The 25,524-nt window shown below is 42.1% G+C and overlaps 2 protein-coding genes across 2 annotated transcripts in view; both read right to left on the reverse strand.

Annotated features, from left to right (window-relative positions):
* Nucleotides 1-11,102, reverse strand: part of coro1ca (coronin, actin binding protein, 1Ca) — a 63,144-nt gene extending 52,042 nt beyond the window's left edge. The window contains exon 1 of the mRNA XM_029678232.2: nt 10,960-11,102. The gene's annotated coding sequence lies outside the window, so the exon portion shown is untranslated. The remainder of the gene's footprint in view (nt 1-10,959) is intronic.
* The window catches only part of si:ch211-108c6.2 (uncharacterized protein LOC559375 homolog), a 39,936-nt gene that overhangs the window by 373 nt on the left and 14,039 nt on the right, over nt 1-25,524 (reverse strand). The window contains exon 2 of the mRNA XM_065027002.1: nt 12,043-14,661. Within this exon, the coding sequence (XP_064883074.1) occupies nt 12,043-14,661 (2,619 nt within the window). The remainder of the gene's footprint in view (nt 1-12,042; nt 14,662-25,524) is intronic.

A 25,524-nucleotide genomic window follows, 5' to 3' on the forward strand; every position in this document is an offset into this window, starting at 1 on the left:
TTCTTATCGATTTTCATAGAAAGACCTCTGTTACTATCCTGAATTTCCCGGAGGAGAGTAGCCAGCATGTCGGCAGGCTCGCAAGAGGCTGCTCAGAGCAACAGTCTGGACCTGTCGTCTGAGTTATGAGGGCTAATGCTAATCTTGCTAGCTGTAGCGTTATCGTTATCTTGGGAATCAACAACGTTTTGGTCGTCCTTCTTGCCTCTCGGTCGGAGGTCCATGGCTCTTTGGGAAGGTAAGTACTTGACAATTTATCAGCCGATGTTAGAATATTGTTTCAACGTTGTTATTTTAGGTAAAAATAGAATAACTTTGAAGAGCTCGGTTTGTCAACGTCTGCTCAGCTCCACGGCATCACGTGCTCCCGATGCTTATTAATTTACTTATTTTTCTGCTGGTTTCTTTTTGAAAGAAAAAAATGGCCAACATGATCCTGACCGGTCTATTGTTTCAGTCCCTTGGCCTTCAGCTTATGTGGAAAACAGTAAGCTAGTTTTTAATTTTCAAAAAGTCACAGAAGAGGTCTTTTTTGCACTATCTTCTAAGAAATCATTAGGCGCTGACAAGCTGGATCCATATTTACTCAAGTATGCGGCACCTATTATTGCTGGTGTAGTGACGCATATTTTTTATCAAACATTTGTCGTAGGAAAGATTCCTAAATCTTGGAAAACATTTTTTATTTTACCACTCCTCAAGGGAGGTGATGGTAGTGAATTGAATAATTATCGGGCCCATCTCTAAGCTCTCCTGTTTGGCTAAAATTCTAGAGTCATTGGTGAATAGGCAACTTCAATCTTTAACAATACTCTTTCTAGTAATCAATTTGGCTTTAGACCTAAACACAGTACTATTACGGCCACTGTACGTGTTGTAAATTATATTACTAATACCCTAGATAATAGAAAGTACTGTGCCGCCTTGTTCATAGATTTATCTAAAGCTTTTGACACTGTAGACCATGCAATACGTTTGGGTAAGCTGTCGTCAATAATACTGGGATTGGATGCCTGTCGTTGGTTTCATCACCATCTAAAGGATAGAAGTCAGGCTGATTGACTGGATGCCATCGACTCTGAGCCATTGGAGTTGGTTAAAGGGGTCCCACAAGGTTCTATACTTGGTCCATTACTGTTCACCCTCTACATAAACAATATCGGTGATGAGATAAGTGTCAAAATCATTTATATGCTGATGACACTCATGTACTCTATCGCTTCAACAGCTGACCAAGCATTATCACTATTGGAGACAGATTAAGATATTGCAAAGATTTTTTTATACAGCTGAGACTTGTTTTAAATGCAAAGAAAACATTTTATGATTTTTAATAGGTTCAAAAAGTTGGTTGAAAATACACTTGCACTTACGAGCTTAAATGGTTATCAAATGAATCAGGTCTCTGCATATAAATACTTAGGGATATGGTTGGATGATAAACTGTCTTTTAAAATGCATATTGACAAACTTTGTAAACGGCTAAAAATCAAGCTAGGCTTCCTCTATAGAAACAGGACATGTTTGTCATCTACAAATAGAAGACAAATTGTGCAAGCTACTTATGTCTCTTATAGATTATGGGGAAATTATTTACATGAATGCTACGGCATCAACACTTTAAAAAAAATCGCTGGATGCTACTTATAATTGCGCACTTAGGTTTATTACGGGTGCTAGCTACAGAACTCACCACTGTGTTTTATATCAATATGTGGCCTGGACTTCGCTGTCCGTTAGACAAGAACAACATGCTCTCATGTTTGTCTATAAAGCACTTCTGAATAAGCTACCTTTTTATTTATCATCACTCATCAATATTAGAATTAGAATTCCTAAAACCAGGTCTCAAGCATGGATTACACTTGAGGCCCATGCGATTTCCACAGAGTTTGGTATGGCTGCCTTTTCCTGTTAGGCTCCTTGCCTATGGAATAGCCTGCAGACTAAACATGACTCTTCTCCCCCTTGCTCATTTAAAATATTTATTGGAGCATTTTTATATTGCTTGTAACTGTTTCGGGTAATGCAAGTTCTTGTGCTGTTAGTAGAATAACCTGTGTGTAAATGTTATCTGTTGCTGTTTTTTTTGTGTGTTATCTGTGATCGTTGTGTTTGTCTTGTTTAGTTTTTTAATCGTTGTACCTAAACTGTATGTGTAAACATGTATACGCAGGGCCCAGCTGTAAAGAGACCTTGGTCTCAGTCTGTGTTCCTTGTTGGAATAAAGGTATAATAACAAATCACTGTTTTTCAGCCTGTGTTCGTAATGGCTGCTCAGTGAAACGACGTGTCCCGATTTGTCTTAGACGCCGCTTGCTAAAAAACTTTAATGAGCAAACCTTCATGAACTCTCCTCTGTCGAAGACGTTGGTCCTTATTATTTGATATTTTTAGCGGTATTGTTAACTTCTTGGTGACTGGGGGGCAGTATTGAGTAGCTTGGATGAATAAGGTGCCCAGAGTAAACTGCCTGCTACTCAGCCATAAAAACTAGAATATGCATATAATTTGTATATTTGGATAGAAACCTCTGAAGTTTCCAAAACTGTTTGAATGATGTCTGTGAGTATAACAGAACTCATATGGCAGGCAAAAACCTGAGAAAAATCCAACCAGGAAGTGGGAAATCTGAGGTTTGTAGTTTTTCAACTCATTGACATTCCAATATACATTGTAAGTGGGGTCATTTTGCACTTCCACTAGATGTCAACCGTCTTTAGAACCTTGTTTGATGCTTCTACTGTGAAGTGGGGCCGAATGAGAGGGGATTGAGCCAGGTGTCTGGCAGATTGCCAAGAGCTCGTGGCGCACGGTCATGTGAAAGTTAGATTGCGTTCCATTGCTTTTCTACAGAAAAAGGAATTCTCCAGTTGGAACATTATTGAAGATTTATGTTAGAAACATCCTAAAGATTGATTCTATACTTAGTTTGACATGTTTCTACGACCTGTAATATAACTTTTTGGAGTTTTCATCCGACCTTTTTGGCTGGACTTATATGCACGTTTGGATTTGTTTACCAAACGCCCTAAAAGAGGAATTTGAACATAAATTAACTTTATAGAACAAATCAAACATTTATTGTGGAACTCGGATTCCTGGGAGTGCATTCTGATGAAGATCAAAGGTAAGTGAATATTTATAATGCTATTTCTGACTTCTGTTGACTACACAACATGGCGGATCTCTCTTTGGCTGTTTTGGTCTCTGAGCGCCGTACTCAGATTATTGCATGGTATGCTTTTTCCGTAAAGTTTTGAAATCTGACACAGCGGTTGCATTAAGGAGAAGTTTATCTAAAGTTCCATGTACAATAGTTGTATCTTTTATCAATGTTTATTATGAGTATTTCTGTAAATTGATGTGGCTCTCTGCAAAATCTACAAATGGTAGAGGGAAATAGTCCTATAATAACTACAACCTAAAACTTCTTACCTGGGAATATTGAAGACTCGTGTTAAAAGGAACCACCAGCTTTCATATGTTCTCATGTTCTGAGCAAGGAACTGAAACGTTAGCACATATTGCACTTTTACTTTCTTCTCCAACACTTTGTTTTTGCATTATTTAAACCAAATTGAACATGTTTCTTTATGTACTTGAGGCTAAATTGATTTTATTGCTGTATTTTATTAAGTTAAAATAAGTGTTCTTTCAGTATTGTTGTAATTGTCATCATTTCAAATAAATAAATCTAAATTGGCCGATTAAAATCGGTATTGGCTTTTTTGGTCCTCCAATAATCGGTATCGGCGTTGAAAAATCATAATCGGTTGACCTCTAATATAAAGTCAGAAAAGCTGCTGTCTCAGCCACTGCCTGCCTGTCACCAAATGAGTACCCCTAGGCTAAATCCGACGCTCTTCTCAACAACATAGCTCAGGCAGTAGGAAGCTCTCATCCATTTATATGCAGTCATACTCAGCTGGCCCCTCCCCGGTTTTGGTGTTAAATGCTCTATAACAAAGCTTTCTTAGTATCCAACAAGCTTTCTCTTTCCTTAACCTTGTTCTGAACACCTTCAAAAACAAAAGTCATGTGGTTTGGTAAGAAGAATGCCCCTCTCCCCACAGGTGTGATTACTACCTCCGAGGGTTTAGAGCTTGAGGTAGTCACCTCATACAAGTACTTGGGAGTATGGCTAGACAGTACACGGTCCTTCTCTCAGCACATATCAAAGCTGCAGACTAAAGTTACATCTAGACTTGGTTTTCTCTATTGTAAATCCCTCCTCTTTCACCCCAGCTGCCAAAAGAAACCTGATTCAGATGTCCATCCTACCCATACATCCAGCCATCAGATTTGCCACCAATGCTCCTTATAGGACACATCACTGCACTCTATAGTCCTCCGATTTGATTTGAAACTGGTCATCGCTGTGTACCTGTCGCAAGACCCACTGGTTGATGCTTATTTATAAAACCCTCTTAGGCCTCACTCCCCACTATCTGAGATACCTACTGAACCCCTCATTCTCCACAGACAACACCTGTTCTGCCAGTCACATTCTGTTAAAGGGCCCCAAAACACACATCCCTGGGTTGTTCGTCTTTTCAGTTCGCTGCAGCTAGCAACAAACACTCAAACTGGACAGTTCTCAATCTCTTCATTCAACAACTCAAAATCACGCACACTCGTACTGACAGTTGTTGCTGCTTTGTGTGATGTATTGCTGTCTCTACATTATTGCCCTTTGTGCCATTATCTGTGCATAATAATGTTTGTACCATTGTCTCTCGTCCTTTTTTTTTTATACCAGCCCCCGCAGGAGGCCTTTTGCCTTTTGATAGGCCGTCATAGTAACTTAGAATTTGTTCTTAATTAACTGACTTGCCTAGTTAAATAAACGGACAGACCTCTCCATCTTAGCTACTGATATATTAACATGTTTTGACCATGACTGTGTAACAGAGGGAGAGTGAATGAGCAAAAGTACCCAAACCAACAAGTTAGACAAACTTGTTGCTGCGATAGGTTCTCTCATCTGGTAGTGTCAGTCTTGACTGCATCAAATCGATGTAAAGCTAGCTAGCTACACTAGCCAGCTAAGTTAGTTAGCCAGCTAGCAAGGATAATTGAGGCTATTTTGCTGAGCTCCATTCATTTTAAACAGCCTACCTGTTGGTTGATCATTGTAGCCTACTCCTAACTTAACCAACTTAATTCTGTAATTGTCATTCTATTTTGCATTGATTATAAATCTACCAAGTCACTTGTTACACATGGTAGTGCAGCTAGCTTTTTATTTTGTTTATTTTTTTATTTTATTTTTAAATGGGGCGCACCGATAGAAACGGTCATAAAACGTATTTTATTACCATTTCTAATGTCATGGTATATCCTTGTATGTAGCAATGCCACAGATGTTAATTTAAATTTAGACAACACATTTGAAATTATACCTTATTTTTTCTCAAAAATGAATATTCTGGGCCTCCTGAGTAGCGCAGTGGTCTAAGGCACTTTTGAATACTCTAATAAATGTGTATATCCCTAACTGTAAAGAGCTTAACACTTTTCTATAAGCTCCTGTCCTGTGTCAGTGTCGCACAAAGTGCATTTTTGCACAACCAGTGAAGAGAATGACGAGACAGAAAGAGAGCGCGAGACTGAGCACAGCATGTGAAGTAATCAGTGATAACAGAACAATTCAGTCCATTCTCACTTTCCTTGAGAGCACAGAAGGTTAGAGGTCTCCTCTCTCCTCTCTCCACCAAACAGTCAAAGCTGAGTGCTGGGGAGTGGGGACTGCTGCCTTTTCTTAAACCAAGGCACATTATTATGCTCTGACATAAGGCTGGGAAGCAGTTAGTGAAAAGAGAGGGGAAGAGTGGAAAAAAAAAAGAGCAAGAGCTCGTAATGCCTTCTTTTATGTCCCTTTCATTTGAAGACAATCTAACACTATACATGGTTATGTTCATGCATCACAATTAGGCCTACTACAGCATGGCCATCCCATTTGTCTACAACGATCAGTGCCAAAACTGGTTTGTCAATGAGAAGGCTGCCACACTATAATACTGCCCCACCCTGACAATGCACCACAAGGATCACTGCAAAACAATACACACAAGGAAATAGACACTGTCATTCAGGGGGAAAGGTTAGTTCACTGATCAATCTGAAATCATCCTGAGTAAAAGGGAAATTGTACACAGACAGAGCCAGGAAAATGATGAGGAAGGTCTGTATCCGGTCTGATCCCATTCCCCCCACCCACCGACAGATCAGGTCAGCATCTCCACTTCCATTATTTTTTAACTAGTACCACGGACCTTCAGACAAGTCTTGAGGCTTGTAGGCGCCCTAGAGCAGGGTTTCCCAAACTCGGTCCTGGAGCCCCCCCCTGGGTATACGTTTTGGTTTTTGCCCTAGCACTACATAGCTGATTCAAATAGCCAACTCATCATCAAGCTTTTATTATTTTAAATCAGCTGTGTAGTGATAGGGCAAACGTGCACCTGGGAGGGGCTCCAGGACCGAGTTTGGGAAACCCTGCTCTAGGGCACCCACGGGGGGGGCAGGACAGAGCTTTCCACAGATATTAGTATGTAGCCCCAACCGTTCAGGCGCAACACAATTTATTTTGTGAGAAGACCGATTTTCAGGATGTCTCATGGTCTGACAAACACCGCTCTAGCTCTGCCACCTTCCATCGCAGATGCAGAAGGGTGATATTGGCTATTGAGATGCAGCTCTTGCAAAAAACAGATCTCTAGTTTAATGAATGTCATCAGGCTCAGGTAGCATCAGCTTGAATTTCCATTCTGATCAAAGCTTTAATCAAATCTAGACACATTTATATGCTTTATAATGACACTTTTGGTTTGGAAGGGAAATACCGGGTTGCCTAGGAGAAAAGTGATTTATTCTCAGGATGGACATTTGTAAAATATTCAACCCTAGTCGGTGTGCACATGAAGTAGCCCTACATAACTTGGCACTGATTAGGGCCTCCCAGGTGGTGCAAGTGGTCTAGGGCACTGCATCGCAGCGCTAGCTGTGCCACCAGAGACTCTGGGTTCACGCCCAGGCTCTGTCGCAGCCGGCCGCGACCGGGAGGTCCATGGGGCGACGCACAATTGGCCTAGCGTCGTCCGGGTTGTCTCATCGCGCACCAGTGTCTCCTGTGGCGGGCCGGGCGCAGTGTACGCTAACCAAGGTCGCCAGGTGCACGGTGTTTCCTCCGACACATTGGTGTGGCTGGCTTCCGCGTTGGATGCGCGCTGTGTTAAGAAGCCGTGCGGCTTGGTTGGGTTGTTTCGGAGGACTCATGACTTTCGACCTTCGTCTCTCCCGAGCCCGTACGGGAGTTGTAGCAATGAGACAAGATAGTAACTACTAATAATTGGATAATATTAAATTGGGGAGAGAAAGGGGGTAAAAATTAAACAAAAAAACTTGGCACTGATTAACCACATAGCCCATCAACACAAATGACCACTCTGGAGTGGAGCCCCCCACCCCAGTGTCTGGCATTATGTTGTCCCAAGGCTTTTCTTTCTGTACTGTCGCCTCAATGCACTGGCAGACTTTGCCTTTTGTCACTCAGAACGCATAGAGAGACGCCACCTAAATCCTCTTCCCGTAACCAAATCCACAGTGTACCATTGTAATCAAATTCCAGCTACATTCCACTGCTTTTCTCAACAATGAGATTGGTGAAAAAACAGCACCTTTCTCTGTTCCTGGGTGACCATGTGGTCTGTGCTCTGCTCTTTGTAAAATACCACGAGGGCACAATGTCAGCAGCACAGTTCAATGGAATGTTGTATTGTTTTCAAACTTGGGACTATGCGCTCAAGGGCCAAAAAGACTGTATCCTGCAAAATACAGACAGAGCCAGTGCAACAAGACAATCCACTGGAACTGAGCCACTTATTTCCCCATTTACAGTGCATTCGGAAAGTATTCAGACCCCTCAACTTTTTCTACATTTTGTTTCATTACAGCCTTATTCTAAAATGGATTAAGTTGTTTTCTCCCCTCGTCAATCTACACACAATACCCCATAATGACAAAGCAAAAACTGTTTTTGTTTTGCACATTTCTTAAACACACTGAAATATCACATTTACCTAAGTATTCAGACCCTTTACTCAGTACTTTGAAGCACCTTTGGCAGCGATTACAGCACCGAGTCTTCTTGGGTATGACGCTACAAGCTTATTACACCTTTATTTGGGAAGTTTCTCCCATTCAACCTGTTTTCACTTTGTCATTATTTGGGGATTGTGTGTAGATTGCTGAGAATTTTTTGTTATTTAATCAATTTTAGAATAAGGTTTTAACCTAACAACATGTGGAATAAGTCAAGGAGTCTGAAAACTCTCCTAAGGCACCGTATCCATCTATGCTCGGACGAATGAGACCAGACATTTCAACTATGTTCAAACTGTACATTAAATGTCAAATGAGGATGATGTACAGCAGCATTCACTATTTCACCTTGTTCTGGAAGGTCAGGATCTGGTACAGAACCTTACCAGGGACTAGCCTAAACTATAAGAATAAAACGTCAACTGTTTCAAAGGAGGACATTTGTCTATGCATGTACTTATCCAACTTAATTCCCAGACTTGAGAAGGTCCACTAACCAAACCCTATGAAACTACTTAAATCAAGACAGGCTTTAGGCAGACAGAATCCTGTGCTGTGTGGCCTAGATTAAGGTGAGAGGTTCTGTTTTACATCCACAATAACATCCACTAAATGATAAAGTCAAAACAAAAAGTGTGGGCAATAGTTAAGATGAAACAACCAGTTTTGACCAGATGGATACACTGCCACAGAAATCATGCTGAATGGTGTGCTCATCAGATCAGTGCATGCTCCTGGCCACTTCCCAAATGAGTCACATCTACAGACAGACAAGCACACATCACATGACATCTTGGTCTCAAACCTCAACTAGGCCTGTGCAGTCCTGTCTGTCACAAACAATCTCACCCTGGTTCTGACATAGTCAGTCAGGTCCTCCTCCCAGTTCCTGCTGGAACTTCAGAGCAGGTTTGGGAGCGCACACACAGAACTGGACAAAGGAAATGCGACTGGACAAAATACCATCACACTTGGTTCCCAAAAATGAGGAGAGGTGGATACTGTTGGCAAGACATGACCACCTTTCCATGATGGGTCATGTTCACAGCACCAAAGGTACTTGTGCCTACTAACCCTAATCAAACAGACTAATGGTGTTGGGTGTGATAATACCAGCAAGAACCTGGTGTGATGCAAGAACTTAGAGCACATGTGCAGCTTTGTGTGATGGTTTCTTAATACCTCCACAGGGCAGAAAATAATTGGTTCAATAAACATTGCTAATGTGTAGGCCTACTCCAAATCGTTATGCAGAATTTTATTTCCCTGTAGAGGAGGAGTCTCAGAAGATGTAAACCCTTCACCTTGGTGATGTGGCCTCAGATAGCACCACCTTGCACAGACAGGACCTGACAAACTCAAGAATGTGAGATGTGAACCGAGGTATGCAATCAGAGTTACCATCAGGCAGAAATGCTACCTGAAAATGTGCATGTTCTTCTTGTGTTCTCCCAAATTTTCTAAGGACCTTCATCTTGGAATCCATTTATACAAACGTGGCTGGAGGGGGGGGGGTTCGAGGACTTATTTGACAACCCCCACTCCCTCTCGCTGCATCCTCTGTAGCCTGCATCTCACGCTTAATTTCCCTCTGTATTCTGACCCACTTCCTCTCCCAGACAAGCCTTGGGAGGTGAGGGGTAACTTCGGAGTTAACAGTGGTGCGGTCTGAGTGGCCAGCCAACCTGCCAGCCAGAGGTTGATGCGTCCTGACATCCAGACCAAACATGACCATGGTGTTAACATGTGCCCCTCAGGTCAGACTGACAGCTAGCTATGGCCAGTCGTCCACCCACAATGACTCACTCATTCTCCAATGGAAGGGAACTCCCAAGCTGCTTACGCAAACACAAGTCTTTGCAAATAGTTCTGGAGGGGGATCGAGGCTAATAATAGGCAAATCCTTCTGGTCTGAAAACCAAAATCCCTCAAGTAAAATCAATGTTGTCATAGATCAAAATGCTATTTTTAACAGCCTGAAAAGTCAAAGGCTGATCAAAGCTATGGCTGTTTAATCACAGTAACAGATGTAAGTAGGTTGGCATTATACAGGGCCATTCACGGTGACCCATCACCTCTGTTAGAGAGCAAAGCCATAGCTTAATGTTTATGGGCGATGTCAGATACAAAGAGGGACGCATAACGTCTTTATGGTCAGACTAAAATATTTGTGTACAATTAATTTTATCCAATCGATCCTCGAAACATAGCTGTGCCAGTAGTAGCACAGCTGTGCTGACAATGTGCTTTTGTCTGGGAATTTGAGTCATTCCTACATGAATTATAAATTCATTTTTGCAAATGAGGTTATATCTGTGGACACAAAACTAATTTGATTGTGCTAAAGCCTGCAGTCATCAGCAACACCCAGATGACATTGTAAAGCTGAATGAGCTCAGATGTCTGAATCAATACTTTCCAGTTAACTAGCTAACGTTACCTCCCTAATATTATATCGTTTTGACAGTTTGAGGCTAAATTACATTGCCCCATCCTCGTTTTAACTGGAACCACAAGTCAGTTCGGTTCATCAGAAACGATTACTTTGTCGTGGAATAATACCCTACCACAACTGGCTGCTGGACTGGTCATTCATTCCACATGGTGGATAGCTTGTCAGTTTATGGCTATCACAAGTACTAAAGGCAAAAAATGTAGCTAGTTAGCTACCGAATTTAGCTAGGTAACTAACTCATTGGCGTTGAAAACTTGTCAATCCCAATTAGCTGTAGTTTTCCTCACTGGATTCAAGCAAGTGGTGCCTCGCTAACTAAAGCACAGACGGCACAGATTAATACAATAACCAAGTCGGAACTGTGTGTACAACATTATTAAAGATAAAGCAAAAAGACTTACCTTCCAGATCAAAGTACAAATATCCCTGACTGCTGAATTATCTAAAATAGGACTGTCGACGTTCACCCAATTGAATCCACCGCTAATGCCACTGACAACTCGCTTGTGCTCTCTTTCCCTCTGTCACTGCTGCACCGGACGCAACGCCCTCCCCTATCCCCATTCCCCGCCTCAGTTATGGCTTGGCCAGGCATGTTTGGAAAAGATGAGCAGCAGCCAAGACCACCAATCACAATCACCGTTAGAGCTGTGTCAGGGAGCAAGACACATGCCTCCAATATGTAATTGTTAATGTGATAAATTGTGTGTTATAATGAATAACATAAAAAGGAAACCCAATTGTTTTTTTCTACATAATAACACATCTACTGTATATTGTTACAATGTGATAAATATGAATGCCTTGAAAATCTGAAACTTGATGAGCAATAAGCATTGACATAATCCCCCTCTCTTTCTTTTAATGACCGATGTGTACACCTTGAAGGCATGGGAATGGTTGGTGCACTGTCCCTTATAAAACGTAATGTCCCAGTAGAAGTAGGCTGAAAATCTATTCTGACTGTACCTATGCAAATGTCACCCAGACGCAGTAAAAGGGCAAGAGGGCAGTGTACTGTATGTAGTGTGTTGCTTTAACTGCCTCCTCTAAAGCTGATGACAAATGTTGTTTAGAGATATTTTAGCTAATAGATTAAATAGAACATGAATTGAGAACAAAATCTACCTCAGGAATTTGTTTATTCTGCTTGCCACAAGATGGCATCATTTTACAAATCCACATAAATAGCGTCTGTATCCGTCCAATCAGCCACCAAATGTTTCCCTGAGCCTTGTTGCTTAGGCCCACGGTAGATTTGGAGAGGTTTGGGATAAATCATATAACTAAATGAAAAACAATGTTTTGGACCTATGGATCAGAAAAGCCTATGATTACCAAATACTTTCAGCATACAAATTATTCAAATATACACGTTTCTGATTCATGCACATCTGTTATCTTTCATTCATCCCCACTTACAGTAGGTTGTCACATAATGCACAATTCAGATGAAAACTTGTAAAGCTCATACCTTTTCTCACAGATGGTTTCCTCTCCAGTGTCTTCTCTGGGGATTTCTTGGGGGTGTCAAAAGCCGCCAACATTTGAGCCACATTCACAGACTGGGGTTGCTCTGAAACTCCATCAGGTTTAGCTTCCAATGGCTTTGTCATATCCGGATGCTTCAGTTTTTCTTGTAGTAGAATGTTCTCCTTTAAGAGTTCAGAGACAGGCCTTGATTTAGGAGTATCCTGGTGTTTGCCACTCTCTGAGACAGTTTGGTCGTTGTCCTGGGTAGACTGTTCATCAAAGTGGACTGCAGTGTTGCTCTCTGTGACTTGCTCTGACACAAGCTCTGTTTTGAAAGTAAAATCTTGAGACTGAAGCTTCTCATCTTTGTTCTGATTATCCATACTCTCTTGGCTTTCTTCTGATAGAGCACTTCCAGTTCCTACCGAGGCTGAGGCAGCCTCTATCACTACAACTGGGATGTGTGTTATTTGAGGAGGGTCCTTCATGGTCTTAGCCTCCTCCATAGACTCAGCATGCAAGGCCTCTGAGGTGCATTGCCTGGGTGTTGGTGGAGGAATCTCAGTGACAGTGATAGCGCTTGGTGATTCATCAATGTTGTGCAAAGGCAGGGGCTCTGTGGTTTGATCATCCTCTTTATTGCAGAATGGAGACTCAGTAGACTCAGTAGACTCAATGACGCCCTCATCAGACATTGAGGAAGATGCAGGTTTTTCTGTGATGACCTCACTCCTAGTGGAGGGCCTGCCTTTAACAGGCAGACTTGTCTGTGAAGTCTCTGGTGATGGGGTCTCAGCTGGGGGAGTATTTTTCATCGTCTTCCCCTCATTTTGGGGCGAGGCAGCTGTTGTTGCAAAGTCCTGCTCTGAAGCCTTACAGTCAGCCTCATCCATCAGTGATGACATTCCCGCTTCTCTATCAGTGACAGATCCAGTCTCCAGAGGTGGAGCTGGTGGACAGATGATATCTGTAGAGTCCTGAGTAGTTTTCCCTGCCTGGTCACTTTTTTCTAGGCTTTGTGGATGAATCTCCTCATGGCAGGGCTTAGTGTTAACTTCTGCTCCAGGGGGTCTCTCTGTTGTACATACAGAGGATGATAACATTATGGTTTCCTCCTCAATATGACATTGTAATCCAGGGTTATTTTGATCTGGAGCTGTCTTTGCAATATCAGCGGATGGTTTTGGTGTTGTTTCCTTGGCAGCAGGTTTTGGTGTTGTTTTCTTGGCAGCAGGTTTTGGTGTTGTTTCCTTGGCGGCAGGTTTTGGTGTTGTTTCCTTGGCAGCACGTTTTGGTGTTGTTTCCTTCACTGCAGGTTTTGGTGTTGGCACAGCCCCTGTCTCCACAGCCACTGAATGAAGCTTTGTCTCAGGTTGCAGCTGGTCATGGTCATCAGACTGGTCCCTTGACACAGAGACCACCTTTTTAACTTTGGAGAGATCTGGAGACGGCTCATTTTTGTTTATTTTCAGAAGCTTCTCCAAAATGGAGCTGGGCTCCTCTGTATGCCCCATGGGCAAGGCTTCTTTGTCCCTTTGAGTGGGAGGGTTAGTTGTAGGGGATCCTGCCCCTTCCAGCTCACTTTGTTTGTGATTATCATTCAGGTCAGGCTTAATGTCACACCTTGCCACCTCTGACACTTTATTTTCTTTCTCAATGTCACCCTTGTTTTCATATCCATGTGGCTTTACCTGTCCCGTTGTTGGAGGGTCATGATTCAAGGTACCACCCACGGCTAACAGAGACTTTTCCCCTTTTGTCTTTTTTAATGGTGATTGAAGTTCAGCCTTGTAGGGGTCTTTCAGCTCTCTCAAATCGCCTACTTCTCCATAAATGCACCTGGTGTCTCCATCCTCAACTGCCTTTGAGGGTTCATTTTTCATTTTCATTTCCTGGTCTTTCTGAACAGTCAACATATTTCTTCCTCCCTCTTGAATGACGTCATCAGTAGTTTCAGTATTAGTCCCATCCTTGCCGACTTTCACAGAACCTTCCTTCTTGTATTCCATGGTGCTCTCACCCATTGAAACAGTGCCATCAGTTTTCTCCACAACTGGATTATACATCTCACCAGTAACTCCCTCTGAAGCAGAACAGCAATTTTCTTCCTGGTTTTTCTGGTGTGGAGCTGTTCTTTCATCTCGATGGTCCATCTTGGCAGTTTTACCCTCCTTCTTCTTCTTCTCTCTCACGTTTTGGGTGGATTGTCTGGGTGTTCTGGCCTTCTCCTCACACTGTGTGTTACTCTCTGGGCTATGGCTTTTGTACTGATCCTGTTGAGTCAGTGGAGCAGTCCTGCCACCCTCCTCTCTTCCCTCCTCTCCTCCAGCCCCTCCCTCTCTCACCTCCCCCTCCTTGAAAGGACTCACCCCTTTTTGAGTGCTATGGTTTTTCTCTGCCGAAGGTGTTGTTGGCTCCATGCCTGGACCTTCATTCAGACTTTTAGCATCAGCTAACGCTGGGTCCTCCCCGGCTTTACCGGCCTCCTCACAGGGGCTTCCTCCCTCCATGGCACCACCTCTATCCCTGCCTGCTTCCACTAGGTCGGGGCAGGGCCCCCTCTCCTCCACCCCTCCACTGCTGGCATGTTCATCCCCATCCACCTTGTCTTGATTCTGCCCAATGCTAGTCTGTGGACAGAGACAAGCTGTTACCCTCCTCACTCTGAAGTAGCAGTCTACAATAATGCCATAGCTGTGGCATGCCAGTCCAGCAGCGTTTATTTAACTGTAAACCCTGTGCTCTGCTCTCCCACATCCACTCTCTCTCTCCATCCATCTCCTTTTTTTCTTTCAAAGCAGGGTGTATGATTATACCTGTCCCACTGAGAACTGGCAGAGATAGAAATATGAGCTGGAAACATGAGAAGTAGAGACAGGAAAAGGAACAATGTAATCAGATATCAGGAACAGAGCCAGGTTAATTTACTGTGAAATAGCACAAATCTGATCATGTGTAGACACAGTGGATACATTATATACCACTAGTTCGTTATGGCACACAAAACAGGAGCCATTTACATGGTCTGGTCTGGCTAAGCATCTTATGACCACAACTGCTCTAAACCACATTGATTGGTCATGCTTTCACAATGTCAACCCTTATAGGGTCAACTTAAGAAAAATACATTGGTGTCACAAGATTTCTCCTTCTGAGGATGATCATGTCAGCTTGTAGGACCTTAGCCAGGCATGACACATTCTGATGTATGTAAAAGTAGAGGTATGACATGAGTGAAGGAAATTGCACTAATAAAAAGGGTTAGGATAGATCATCCCAAATTAACACATTTAATAGTAAGTGGGTGACAGACATGCAGGACATGGTCCTTTGATTCTAGTATTTGAGATGGCCAGAGTGAAGCCTGACTCCACAGATGAAGCAGAGGCACATACAGTTGAAGCCGGAAGTTTACATGCACCTTAGCCAAATACATTTAAACTCAGTTTTTCACAACCACTGACATTTAAAAATGTAAAAATCCCCTGTCTTAGGTCAGTTGGGATCACCACTTTATTTTAAGAATGTGAAATGTCAAAATAATAATAGTAGAGAGAATGATTTATTTTAGCTTTAATTTCATTCATCACATTCCCAGTGGGTCAGAAGTTTACATACAGTCAATTAGTATTTGGTAGCATTGCCTTTAAATTGTTTAACTTGGGTCAAACATTTCGGGGAGCCTTCCACAAGCTTCCCACAATAAGTTGGGTGAATTTTGGCCCATTCCTCCTGACAGAGATGGTGTAACTGAGTCAGGTTTGTAGGCCTCCTTGCTTGCACATGCTTTTTCTGTTCTGCCCACAAATGTTCTATAGGATTGAGGTCAGGGCTTTGTGATGGCCACTCCAATTCCTTGACTTTGTTGTCCTTAAGCCATTTTTCCACAACTTTGGAAGTATGCTTGGGGTCATTGTCCATTTGGAAGACCCATTTGCGACCAGGCTTTAACTTCCTGACAAGGTCCTTTGCTGTTGTTCTGGGATTGATTTGCACTTTTCACACCAAAGTATGTTCATCTCTAAGAGACAGAACGCGTCTCCTTCCTGAGCGGTATGACGGTTTCGTGGTCCCATGGTGTTTATACTTGGGTACTGTTGTTTGTACAGATGAACGTGGTACCTTCGGGCATTTGGAAATTGCTCCCAAGGATGAACCAGACTTGTGGAGGTCTATAATTTTTTTCTGAGGTCTTGGCTAATTTCTTTTGATTTTCCCATGATGTCAAGCAAAGAGGCACTGAGTTTGAAGGTAGGCCTTGAAATACATCCACGGTACACCTCCAATTGACTCAAATTATGTCAATTAGCCTATCAGAAGCTTCTGATGCCTAACCGACTTAGCCTAACCGACTATAGTTTGTTAACAAGAAATGTGTGGTGGTTGAAAAACAAGTTTTAATGACTTCAACCTATGTGTATGTAAACGTCCGACTTCAACTGTAGACGATTTAAACTCTCTAGCCTGATAATAATCTCTTTCTCACTCTTTGGGAGTTTATGAGGTTTTAATAAATTACATTTCTGGAGATTTCTTTGTCCATCTTTAGGTTACAAAATGTATTTCCCATCGTTTGGATTGAGAGGACATTGGATCGGGGAGTTATTTTTGTTTGGAGGAAACTCAATTTATCACCAGATGTTTGTTCTCAATAATAGTAATTGATTGACCTACTCAAAATGAATGCATCTGCAGGAAAATTTAAGAGATTACTCCCTGAGATGTTGACTCTGTCTAATACTATATATGTAATTTCTGAAAGCAGGATTTTCATCTAGTACATCTACTGGTTATATTGGATATTTAGCTTATTCCTTCATTATTTTAGTTTTTTGTCCATTGTTATTTAGGAGGCTGTTGTAGGGGCACTAGCAATCCTGGATCTGGTGTGTGTCTGTCTATGGTTTTAGTTGCTTCAGTTGCCTAGTCTGTTGTACAACTGAATGCATTCAACTGAAATGTGTCTTATGCATTTAACCCAACCCCTCTGAATCAGAGAGGTGCGGGGGGATGTCTTAATTGACATCCACGTCATCGACACCAGGGGAGCAGTTGTTGTTAGGGGTTAACCAGTGACCGTTTCGCGCTCTTAACCGCTAGGCTACCTGTCGCCCCAATCATCTCATCGCTTCGCAAGCGATCTTAGCTTTCGCTCGTGTTGCTGGTGAGTGTATCAGTTGGTCCTCAATGTTACAGAGCTACTTTTTTCACACTGAACTGCAGTGGTCATCAGAGAGAATGATGAAGCATAGTGGAAAGAGGTCTGGAACAAGAGTCTGTTTCCTGTCAGTGCCCCTACTCTACTTTCCCCCTCTATTAAAGCTGTGGCTGCTGCTTCCTTATCATATGGCTGCTCTGAACATTTACCAGACAGCCAGAGACAAGACTGGGTGAGAACATGTTATCTAACAGCCGGTCACTGTGCAGAAATACAAACGAGTTGAAAACATGTAGAAATCTGTATCAAAGTGTTACAATATGTTTACATTACATGGTATATACATGATATATCACTCAACCCTGAGTCCATTGTTTGAGTAGTGTAGCTGAAATGAAGATAAAAAAAAGTGTAGCCTACCATTATTTTTCCTCTAGAGAGAGAGGTGAGGTTCCAAACGTAGGTTTCTACAGCAGTGGTACATCAAGCTCACGGTGCAGTCACAGCTATGCTGAACTCTCTGGTAGACTGCATGAAATAAGAGAGAAAACTTTAAGGAGAATAAGGAGAAAACTTTCCTTTCCATCACACACCAGTCATGTGAAAACTGACTACTACAAAGGCTCACCCTAAAATCACCCTCAGCTCAGACTCCTGAGAGTCCTGCAGGCCCCATCAGCACCATGCTCACCGAGGAGGACCCCCTGCCTCGAGACAGCTCATTCCTGGCTACAACTACACCATTGTCCTGCACCCTTCTGCCATAACGCACAAGGCAGATCACTTGATCGCCTTGCGCTCTGCTGCCCCAACTCAAACCAACAACAACAAGCCAGGAAGCACAAGCAAAAAAGTTATTCCAGTCTTACAGTACCTGAATGAAGGCAGCATGCAGTAGGCTACACATTCTCAGCACTCTGGTATGATGACTGGAGAGGCAGCCAGGGTTAGGCCTGGCTCCTTACCGTTACTACAGTGATGGATATAGTTTTGATCTGTCCTGTGTTTGTGTAAAACCGCGACGGACACTGACTGATCAGTCATGTCTCCCAGCTGAATGCTCACCCAGGACTGACGGAGCACTCTTTGTTAGTTGGTTGGTTGGTTATGTCGAGTCCTCCCTCAACTGCACTAGCAATGGGAGGCTTATATTCCAGCCTTGTGATGTCAGACCCCATTTGCCTAATACAATAAGTGTCTCATCAAGGTTTATCAATTAAGGCCAAGCTCCCAGTTTCTAATTTCCATACTGTGGTGAGATACACACCGCACAGTGACCTGTAAACTCTATAAGTCCACAAATCCACCATGAAAAGCCTTACTCCTCATCAACTCATTCAATATGTGTTTATGTTGAGTTCTAGAGCACCTTTCACTGAATTCTTTACATTTGGAGCTGTTCATTACTAGACAAGGTCTGATATCCCCTTATCATGTTCAGGTACAGCAGACTCAGATTGTTAGAGCATTGGGCCAGTAACCAAAAGGTTGCTGGATCGAATCCCCGAACTGACAAGGTAAAAATCTGTCGTTCTGCCCCTGAGCAAGGCAGTTAACCCACTGTTCCCCAGGTGCAGAAGATGTGGATGTTGATTATGGCAGCCCCCCACAACTCTATGGTTAAATGCGGAAGACACATTTCAGTTGAATGCATTCAGATGTACAACTGACTAGGTATCCCCCTTTCCTTTTGACAGATCTTCTCAGAGTGCACAAGTCATTTTCACAGAGTAGGCTTTGATTGTGAACTCAAGCTGAGATGTATTTTTCTGAATTTCTAGTCTCCTAGGAAACAGCATGAGAGGTCTGGCTCAGCAAACAGTGAGGACCCACTGGGCGTGTGGAAATGTGGGTAATATTTGGTTGAGACATTGATCAATGAGATTTCAACCATTATTCACCCACTCAAAAAGACAGCCAGAATTTTGTTGAATTCCCAATGTGCTATCATTATGCTTCAACCATCTAAAAGCACAACCAAATTCCAATGAAAAAACAAATGTCCGATTTTTGGTTTAGTCCTCATCTAAATGTGTTATCTTGGTTAAGATGGAGACGTGAATCCAGCATCTCAATTATTCATTTGTAGACAAACTGGAATTTTTGGTTAAAATGGAATTAAAACCGGACTGAGTTACCTCTGGCTCATTCAGCGATCCCTATGGGAAAAATGAATGGGGAAAGACGTTTTGACGTTTTTCCAAAAACACCATTCATTTTCCTGTGTTGTCATGTGTTGCTGCCTTGCTATGTTGTTGTCTTAGGTATCTCTTTATGTAGTTTTGCGTTGTCTCTCTTGTCGTGATGTGTTTTGTCCTATATTTATGTTATTTTTTTATTCTTTATTTTAATCCCAGACCCCATCGCTGCAGGACGTATTTTGCCTTTTGGTAGGCCATCACTGTAAATAAGAATTTGTTCTTTAACTGACTTGCCTAGTTAAATAAAGGTTAAATAATTTTTTTAAATAAAAATAAATAAATAGGCTTTGTCCAACGAGCCATGGCAGAGTTAGTGCCTACAAAAAGACGCCATTACTATTTCTCTCTATATACTGTAGGCCAAAATGGTATCATTGATGATACTGTATATGACTTATAACGTATGGTTACATTTCATTTGCTCTATTAAACCTACTATTTGGAGTGACTTCGATAACAACAGTGAATATACAGTACCAGTCAAAAGTTTGGACACACCTACTCATTCAAGGGATTTTTTTATTTTTGCTATTTTCTACATTGTAGAATAATAGTGAATACATCAAAACTATGAAATAACACATATTGAATCATGTGGTAACCAAAAAAGTGTTAAACAAATCAAAATATATCTTATAGTTGAGATTCTATAAAATAGCCACCCTTTGCGTTGATTACAGCTTTGCGCACTCTTGGCTTCACCTGGAATGCTTTTCCAACAGTCTTGAAGGAGTTCCCACATTATGCGGAGCACTTGTTGGCTGCTTTTCCTTCACTCTGCGGTCCAACTCATCCCAAACCATCTCAATTGGGTTGTGGTCAGGTGATTGTGGAGGCCAGGTTATCTGATGCAACACTCCATCACTCTCCTTCTTGGTCAAGTAGCCCCTCTGAAAGATTCTTGGAATCTGTGTGTGTAGCTGGACAGGTCGAATGACTGACAATAGTGAAGGTGAACAGGGCCACGGGTCAGGTGACAGAGGAATGGAGGAGACAAAGGCAGGAATTCCTTTAGGTGTATTTACTGGGTAGTTTTGTGTGTGCTGCATAGCAAAGAAAACAAAATAACATGTATCAAATCACATTCATAATCACAAAAGTCAAATCATATTAACAATCATTCTCATTGACATTATGAAGTAATTAAGCAAGTCAGTTCAATATGAAGCATGATTGAGTCATTTAGGATCATAACCGTTTCACCATAATCATGACAATGATTATGCAAATAAATTGATCAGTTATAAATTATTACATCTATAATCTCAATCAGTTTGATCTCAGGATTATCAATTTAGCAAATATGAATTAGGTTTCATATTTCCAGGTTTGTCTTGATATGTATATATAATTTAGTTACATTTAATCATATATCAATGCCATAATTGTCCAGTGATGATCTGTAGGGCCGACATCATTGTCCAAACCGCGCTCCTCTGTATTAACTATAAACAATAACTGATGGCCCACTCTCCCAAGCACAACAAATAGTTCAGATGAAAGATAACCGATTCGGTGGATTTACAATTTGCGGACGCACACAATGTCTGTATTAGACAGAGATGGGGGAGGGGGGGAGGCAGTGAGGTCGGGCGGAGGCGATATCCTCCTTTTAATGAGTTGAGACCTGTTGGACATTTCCACCCGACCTAATTAAAGCGCTCTGGCCCAGTTTGCGCAAGCGGCCATACATTTATGGCCGATTCCACCAACTCCATGGGCCTTTTCAACACCCCCGGTTTTCAAATAATGTAGCGGGCTTGGGCTGATACACGATAGCAACCAAAGCCCATGTAAATCAGTTTATAGCATTCCGTCATTGGTTAATCTGAGAGTTCCTCATACTGACATTGGCTGTGGCCTCGGGGCCTATGGTGCCAACTTTAGAAAAGTCATTTCAATTTCTACTCTTTCCTCTATTACTAATAGGGATATAGACCAAATGGGGCAGTTCTATGCAATCTTATAGCCGTACCAACTTTATCAATATCAACCATCAGACAGGGCCTTCAACTACCAATTGAAGGTAGCTTGTTCGTGTTGGAAACTCCATGTGACTTTAAACATTGTAAAGGACTTGGGTTGATGCATCTGAACATAAGGGGCTTACTTCCTAAACTGGATTACATAAAGATCTGGACGAAGTAGACAAATCCAAACATTCTGGTATTGACTGAAACGTGGATCTCTGGGGACATTGTGGACTTAATATTGAGGGTTATAATGTGTTCAGAGATGATAGACAGGGTAGAGATGGTAGAGGGGCCATTCTTATTAAAAATAATTTATCTGTCTCTTTACTGAAATCCATTTTCCTTACCAAAAAATGTGAGCTACTATCTTTAAGCCTTTGTTAACTAGTTTGTTGCCTTTTACTAAATCAGAGTTATTATCCTGTGTGACCTATATTATGATTGGGAAATGCAGGCTTCAGACAATATCAAAGACATGTCATGATCTAAACCTAACCCAGCTGGTGACTAAGCTTAAAGATCCTTCAAAGTTAACTCTAATCAATCTTATTTTAACAAATACACCAGAGAAATATGTTCCTACTGGTGTCTTCGCCCCAAGATATTTGTATCCATTGCCCAGTTGTTTGTGATAGAGATGTGAAAATACATACAGTACCAGTCAAAGGTTTGGACACACCTACTCATTTGGGCTACAATTTCTGAGGTTGGTAACACTAATGAACTTATCCTCTGCAGCAGAGGTCATTTAAAGTAATGATAGACTGTCTTGTCTTTTTGCTTATTTGAGCTGTACTTGCCATAATATGGACTTGGTCTTTTACCAAATAGGGCTCTCTTCTGTATACCACCCCTACCTTGTCACAACATGCTGAAATGCATTAAGAAGGAAAGAAATTACACAAATTAACTTTTAACAAGGCACACATGTTAATTGAAATGCATTCCAGGTGACTACCTCATGAAGCTGGTTGAGAGAATGCCAAGAGTGTGCAAAGCTGTCAGCAAGGGAAAGGGTGGCTACTTTGAAGAATCTCAACTATAAAATATATGTTGATATGTTTAACACTTTTTTGGTTACTACATGATTCCATATGTGTTATTTCATAGGTTTACTGTCTTCACTTTTATTCTACAATGTAGAAAATAGTGAAAATAAAGATAAACCCTTGAATGAGTAGGTGTGTCCAAGCTAAGCCTTGTGTCATCACAAAGAGGAACTTCAAAAACTTCAGTGAACAGGCTTTTTAACACAATATTTATTTTAGTGACTGATTGTATTTCAGCTATCCCTGAGCCTGATATAGGTTTCAGCCTTTTTGCATACCATCGTGGATAATCATGCTCCCTTAATTAAATAAATGAAGGGTTAAAGGTATTTAGAATGCCTGTTACACTCCGGAATTATCAGAAGTCATTCATAAAAGAGATGATGATGCTTTGCCAGGAAGGCAATTTGAACATCTACTTTTAAAAATCCACCTTTCTAAAAACAAGTCTCTCAACGTTGCCGCCTGCTATAGACCACCCTCTGCCCCCAGCTGTGCTCTGGACACCATATGTGAACTGATTGCCCCCCATCTATCTTCAGAGCTCGTGCTGAAATGATGTAAAATATATCACTAGCCACTTTAAACAATGCTACCTAATATAATGTTTACATACCCTACATTATTCATCTCATATGTATACGTATATACTGTACTCTATATCATCTACTGCATCCTTATGTAATACATGTATCACTAGCCACTTTAACTATGCCACTTTGTTTACATACTCATCTCATATGTATATATTGCACTCAATACCATCTACTGTATCTTGCCGCTCTGTACCATCACTCATTCATATATCTTTATGTACATATTCTTTATCCCCTTACACTTGTGTCTATAAGGTAGTAGTTTTGGAATTGTTAGCTAGATTACTTGTTGGTTATTACTGCATTGTCGGAACTAGAAGCACAAGCATTTCGCTACACTCGCACTAACATCTGCTAACCATGCGTATGTGACAAATAAAATTGGATTTGATTTGATTTGCATGGCGACCTAAACTGGAACATGCTTAACACCCCAGCCATCCTACAATCTAAACATGATGCCCTCAATCTCACACAAATTATCAATGAACCTACCAGGTACCACCCCAAAGCCGTAAACATGGGTACCCTCGTAGAAATCACTATAACCAACTTGCCCTCTAAATACACCTCTGCTGTTTTCAACCAAGATCTCAGCGATCACTGCCTCATTGCCTGCATCCGTAATGGGTCAGCAGTCAAACAACCTCCACTCATCACTGTCATACGCTCCCTGAAACACTTCTGCGAGCAGGCCTTTCTAATCGACCTGGCCGGGGTATCCTGGAAGGATATTGATCTCATCCCGTCAGTAGAGGATGCCTGGTTATTCTGTAAAAATGCCTTCCTCACCATCTTAAATAAGCATGCCCCGTTCAAGAAATGTAGAACCAGGAACAGATATAGCCCTTGGTTCTCTCCAGACCTGACTGCCCTTAACCAACACAAAAACATCATATGGTTCTGCATTAGCATCGAACAGCCCCCGTGATATGCAACTTTTCAGGGAAGCTAGAAACCAATATACACAGGTAGTTAGAAAAGGCTAGCTTTTTCAAGCTGAAATTTGCTTCCTGCAATACAAACTCAAAAAAGTTCTGGGACACTGTAAAGTCCATGGAGAATAAGAACACCTCCTCCCAGCTACCCACTGCACTGAAGACAGGAAACACTGTCACCACCGATAAATCCACTATAATTGAGAATTTCAATAAGCATTTTTCTACGGCTGGCCATGCTTTCCACCTGGTTACCACTACCCCAGTCAACAGCACTAAACCCCCCACAGCTACTCGCCCAAGCCTTCCCCATTTCTCCTTCTCCCAAATCCAGTCAGCTGATGTTCTGAGAGAGCTGCAAAATCTGGACCCTTACAAATCAGCCGGGCTAGACAATCTGGACCCTTTCTTTCTAAAAAATGATCTGCCGAAATTGTTGCAACCCCTATTACTAGTCTGTTCAACCTCTCTTTTGTGTCGTCTGAGATTCCCAAAGTTTGGAAAGCAGCTGCGGTCATCCCCCTCCTCAAAGGGGGGGACACTCTTGACCCAAACTCCTACAGACCTATATCTACCCTACCCTGCCTTTCTAAGGTCTTTGAAAGCCAAGTCAACAAACAGATTACCGACCATTTCGAATCCCACCATACCTTCTCTGCTATGCAATCTGGTTTCAGAGCTGGTCATGGGTGCACCTCAACCACGCTCAAGGTCCTAAACGATATCTTAACCGCCATCGATAGGAAACAATACCGTGCAGCCGTATTCATTGACCTGGCCAAGGCTTTCGACTCTGTCAATCACCACATCCTCATCGGCAGACTCGATAGCCTTGGTTTCTTAAATGATTGCCTCGCCTGGTTCACCAAATACTTCTCTGATAGAGTTCAGTGTGTCAAATCGGAGGGCCTGTTATCCGGGCCTCTGGCAGTCTCTATGGGGGTGCCACAGGGTTCAATTATTGGACCGACTCTCTTCTCTGTATACATCAGTGATGTCTCTCTTGCTGCTGGTAAGTCTCTGATCCACCTCTACGCAGACAACACCATTCTGTATACTTTTGGCCCTTCTTTGGACACTGTGTTAACAACCCTCCAGACGAGCTTCAATGCCATACAACTCTCCTTCCGTGGCCTCCAATTGCTCTTAAATACAAGTCAAACTAAATGCATGCTCTTCAACCGATCGCTGCCTGCACCTGCCCGCCCGTCCAACATCACTACTCTGGACGGTTCTGACTTAGAATATGTGGACAACTACAAATACCTAGGTGTCTAGTTAGACTGTAAACTCTCCTTCCAGACTCACATCAAACATCTCCAATCCAAAGTTAAATCTAGAATTGGCTTCCTATTTCGCTCCAAAGCATCCTTCACTCATGCTGCCAAACATACCCTTGTAAAACTGACCATCCTACCGATCCTCGACTTCGGCGATGTCATTTACAAAATAGCCTCCAATACCCTACTCAATAAATTGGATGCAGTCTATCACAGTGCCATCCGTTTTGTCACCAAAGCCCCATATACCACCCACCACTGCGACCTGTACGCTCTCGTTGGCTGGCCCTCGCTTCAT

This window comes from Oncorhynchus nerka, linkage group LG13 (assembly GCF_034236695.1).
Source record: "Oncorhynchus nerka isolate Pitt River linkage group LG13, Oner_Uvic_2.0, whole genome shotgun sequence".
Classification (NCBI taxonomy): Eukaryota; Metazoa; Chordata; class Actinopteri; order Salmoniformes; family Salmonidae; genus Oncorhynchus; species Oncorhynchus nerka.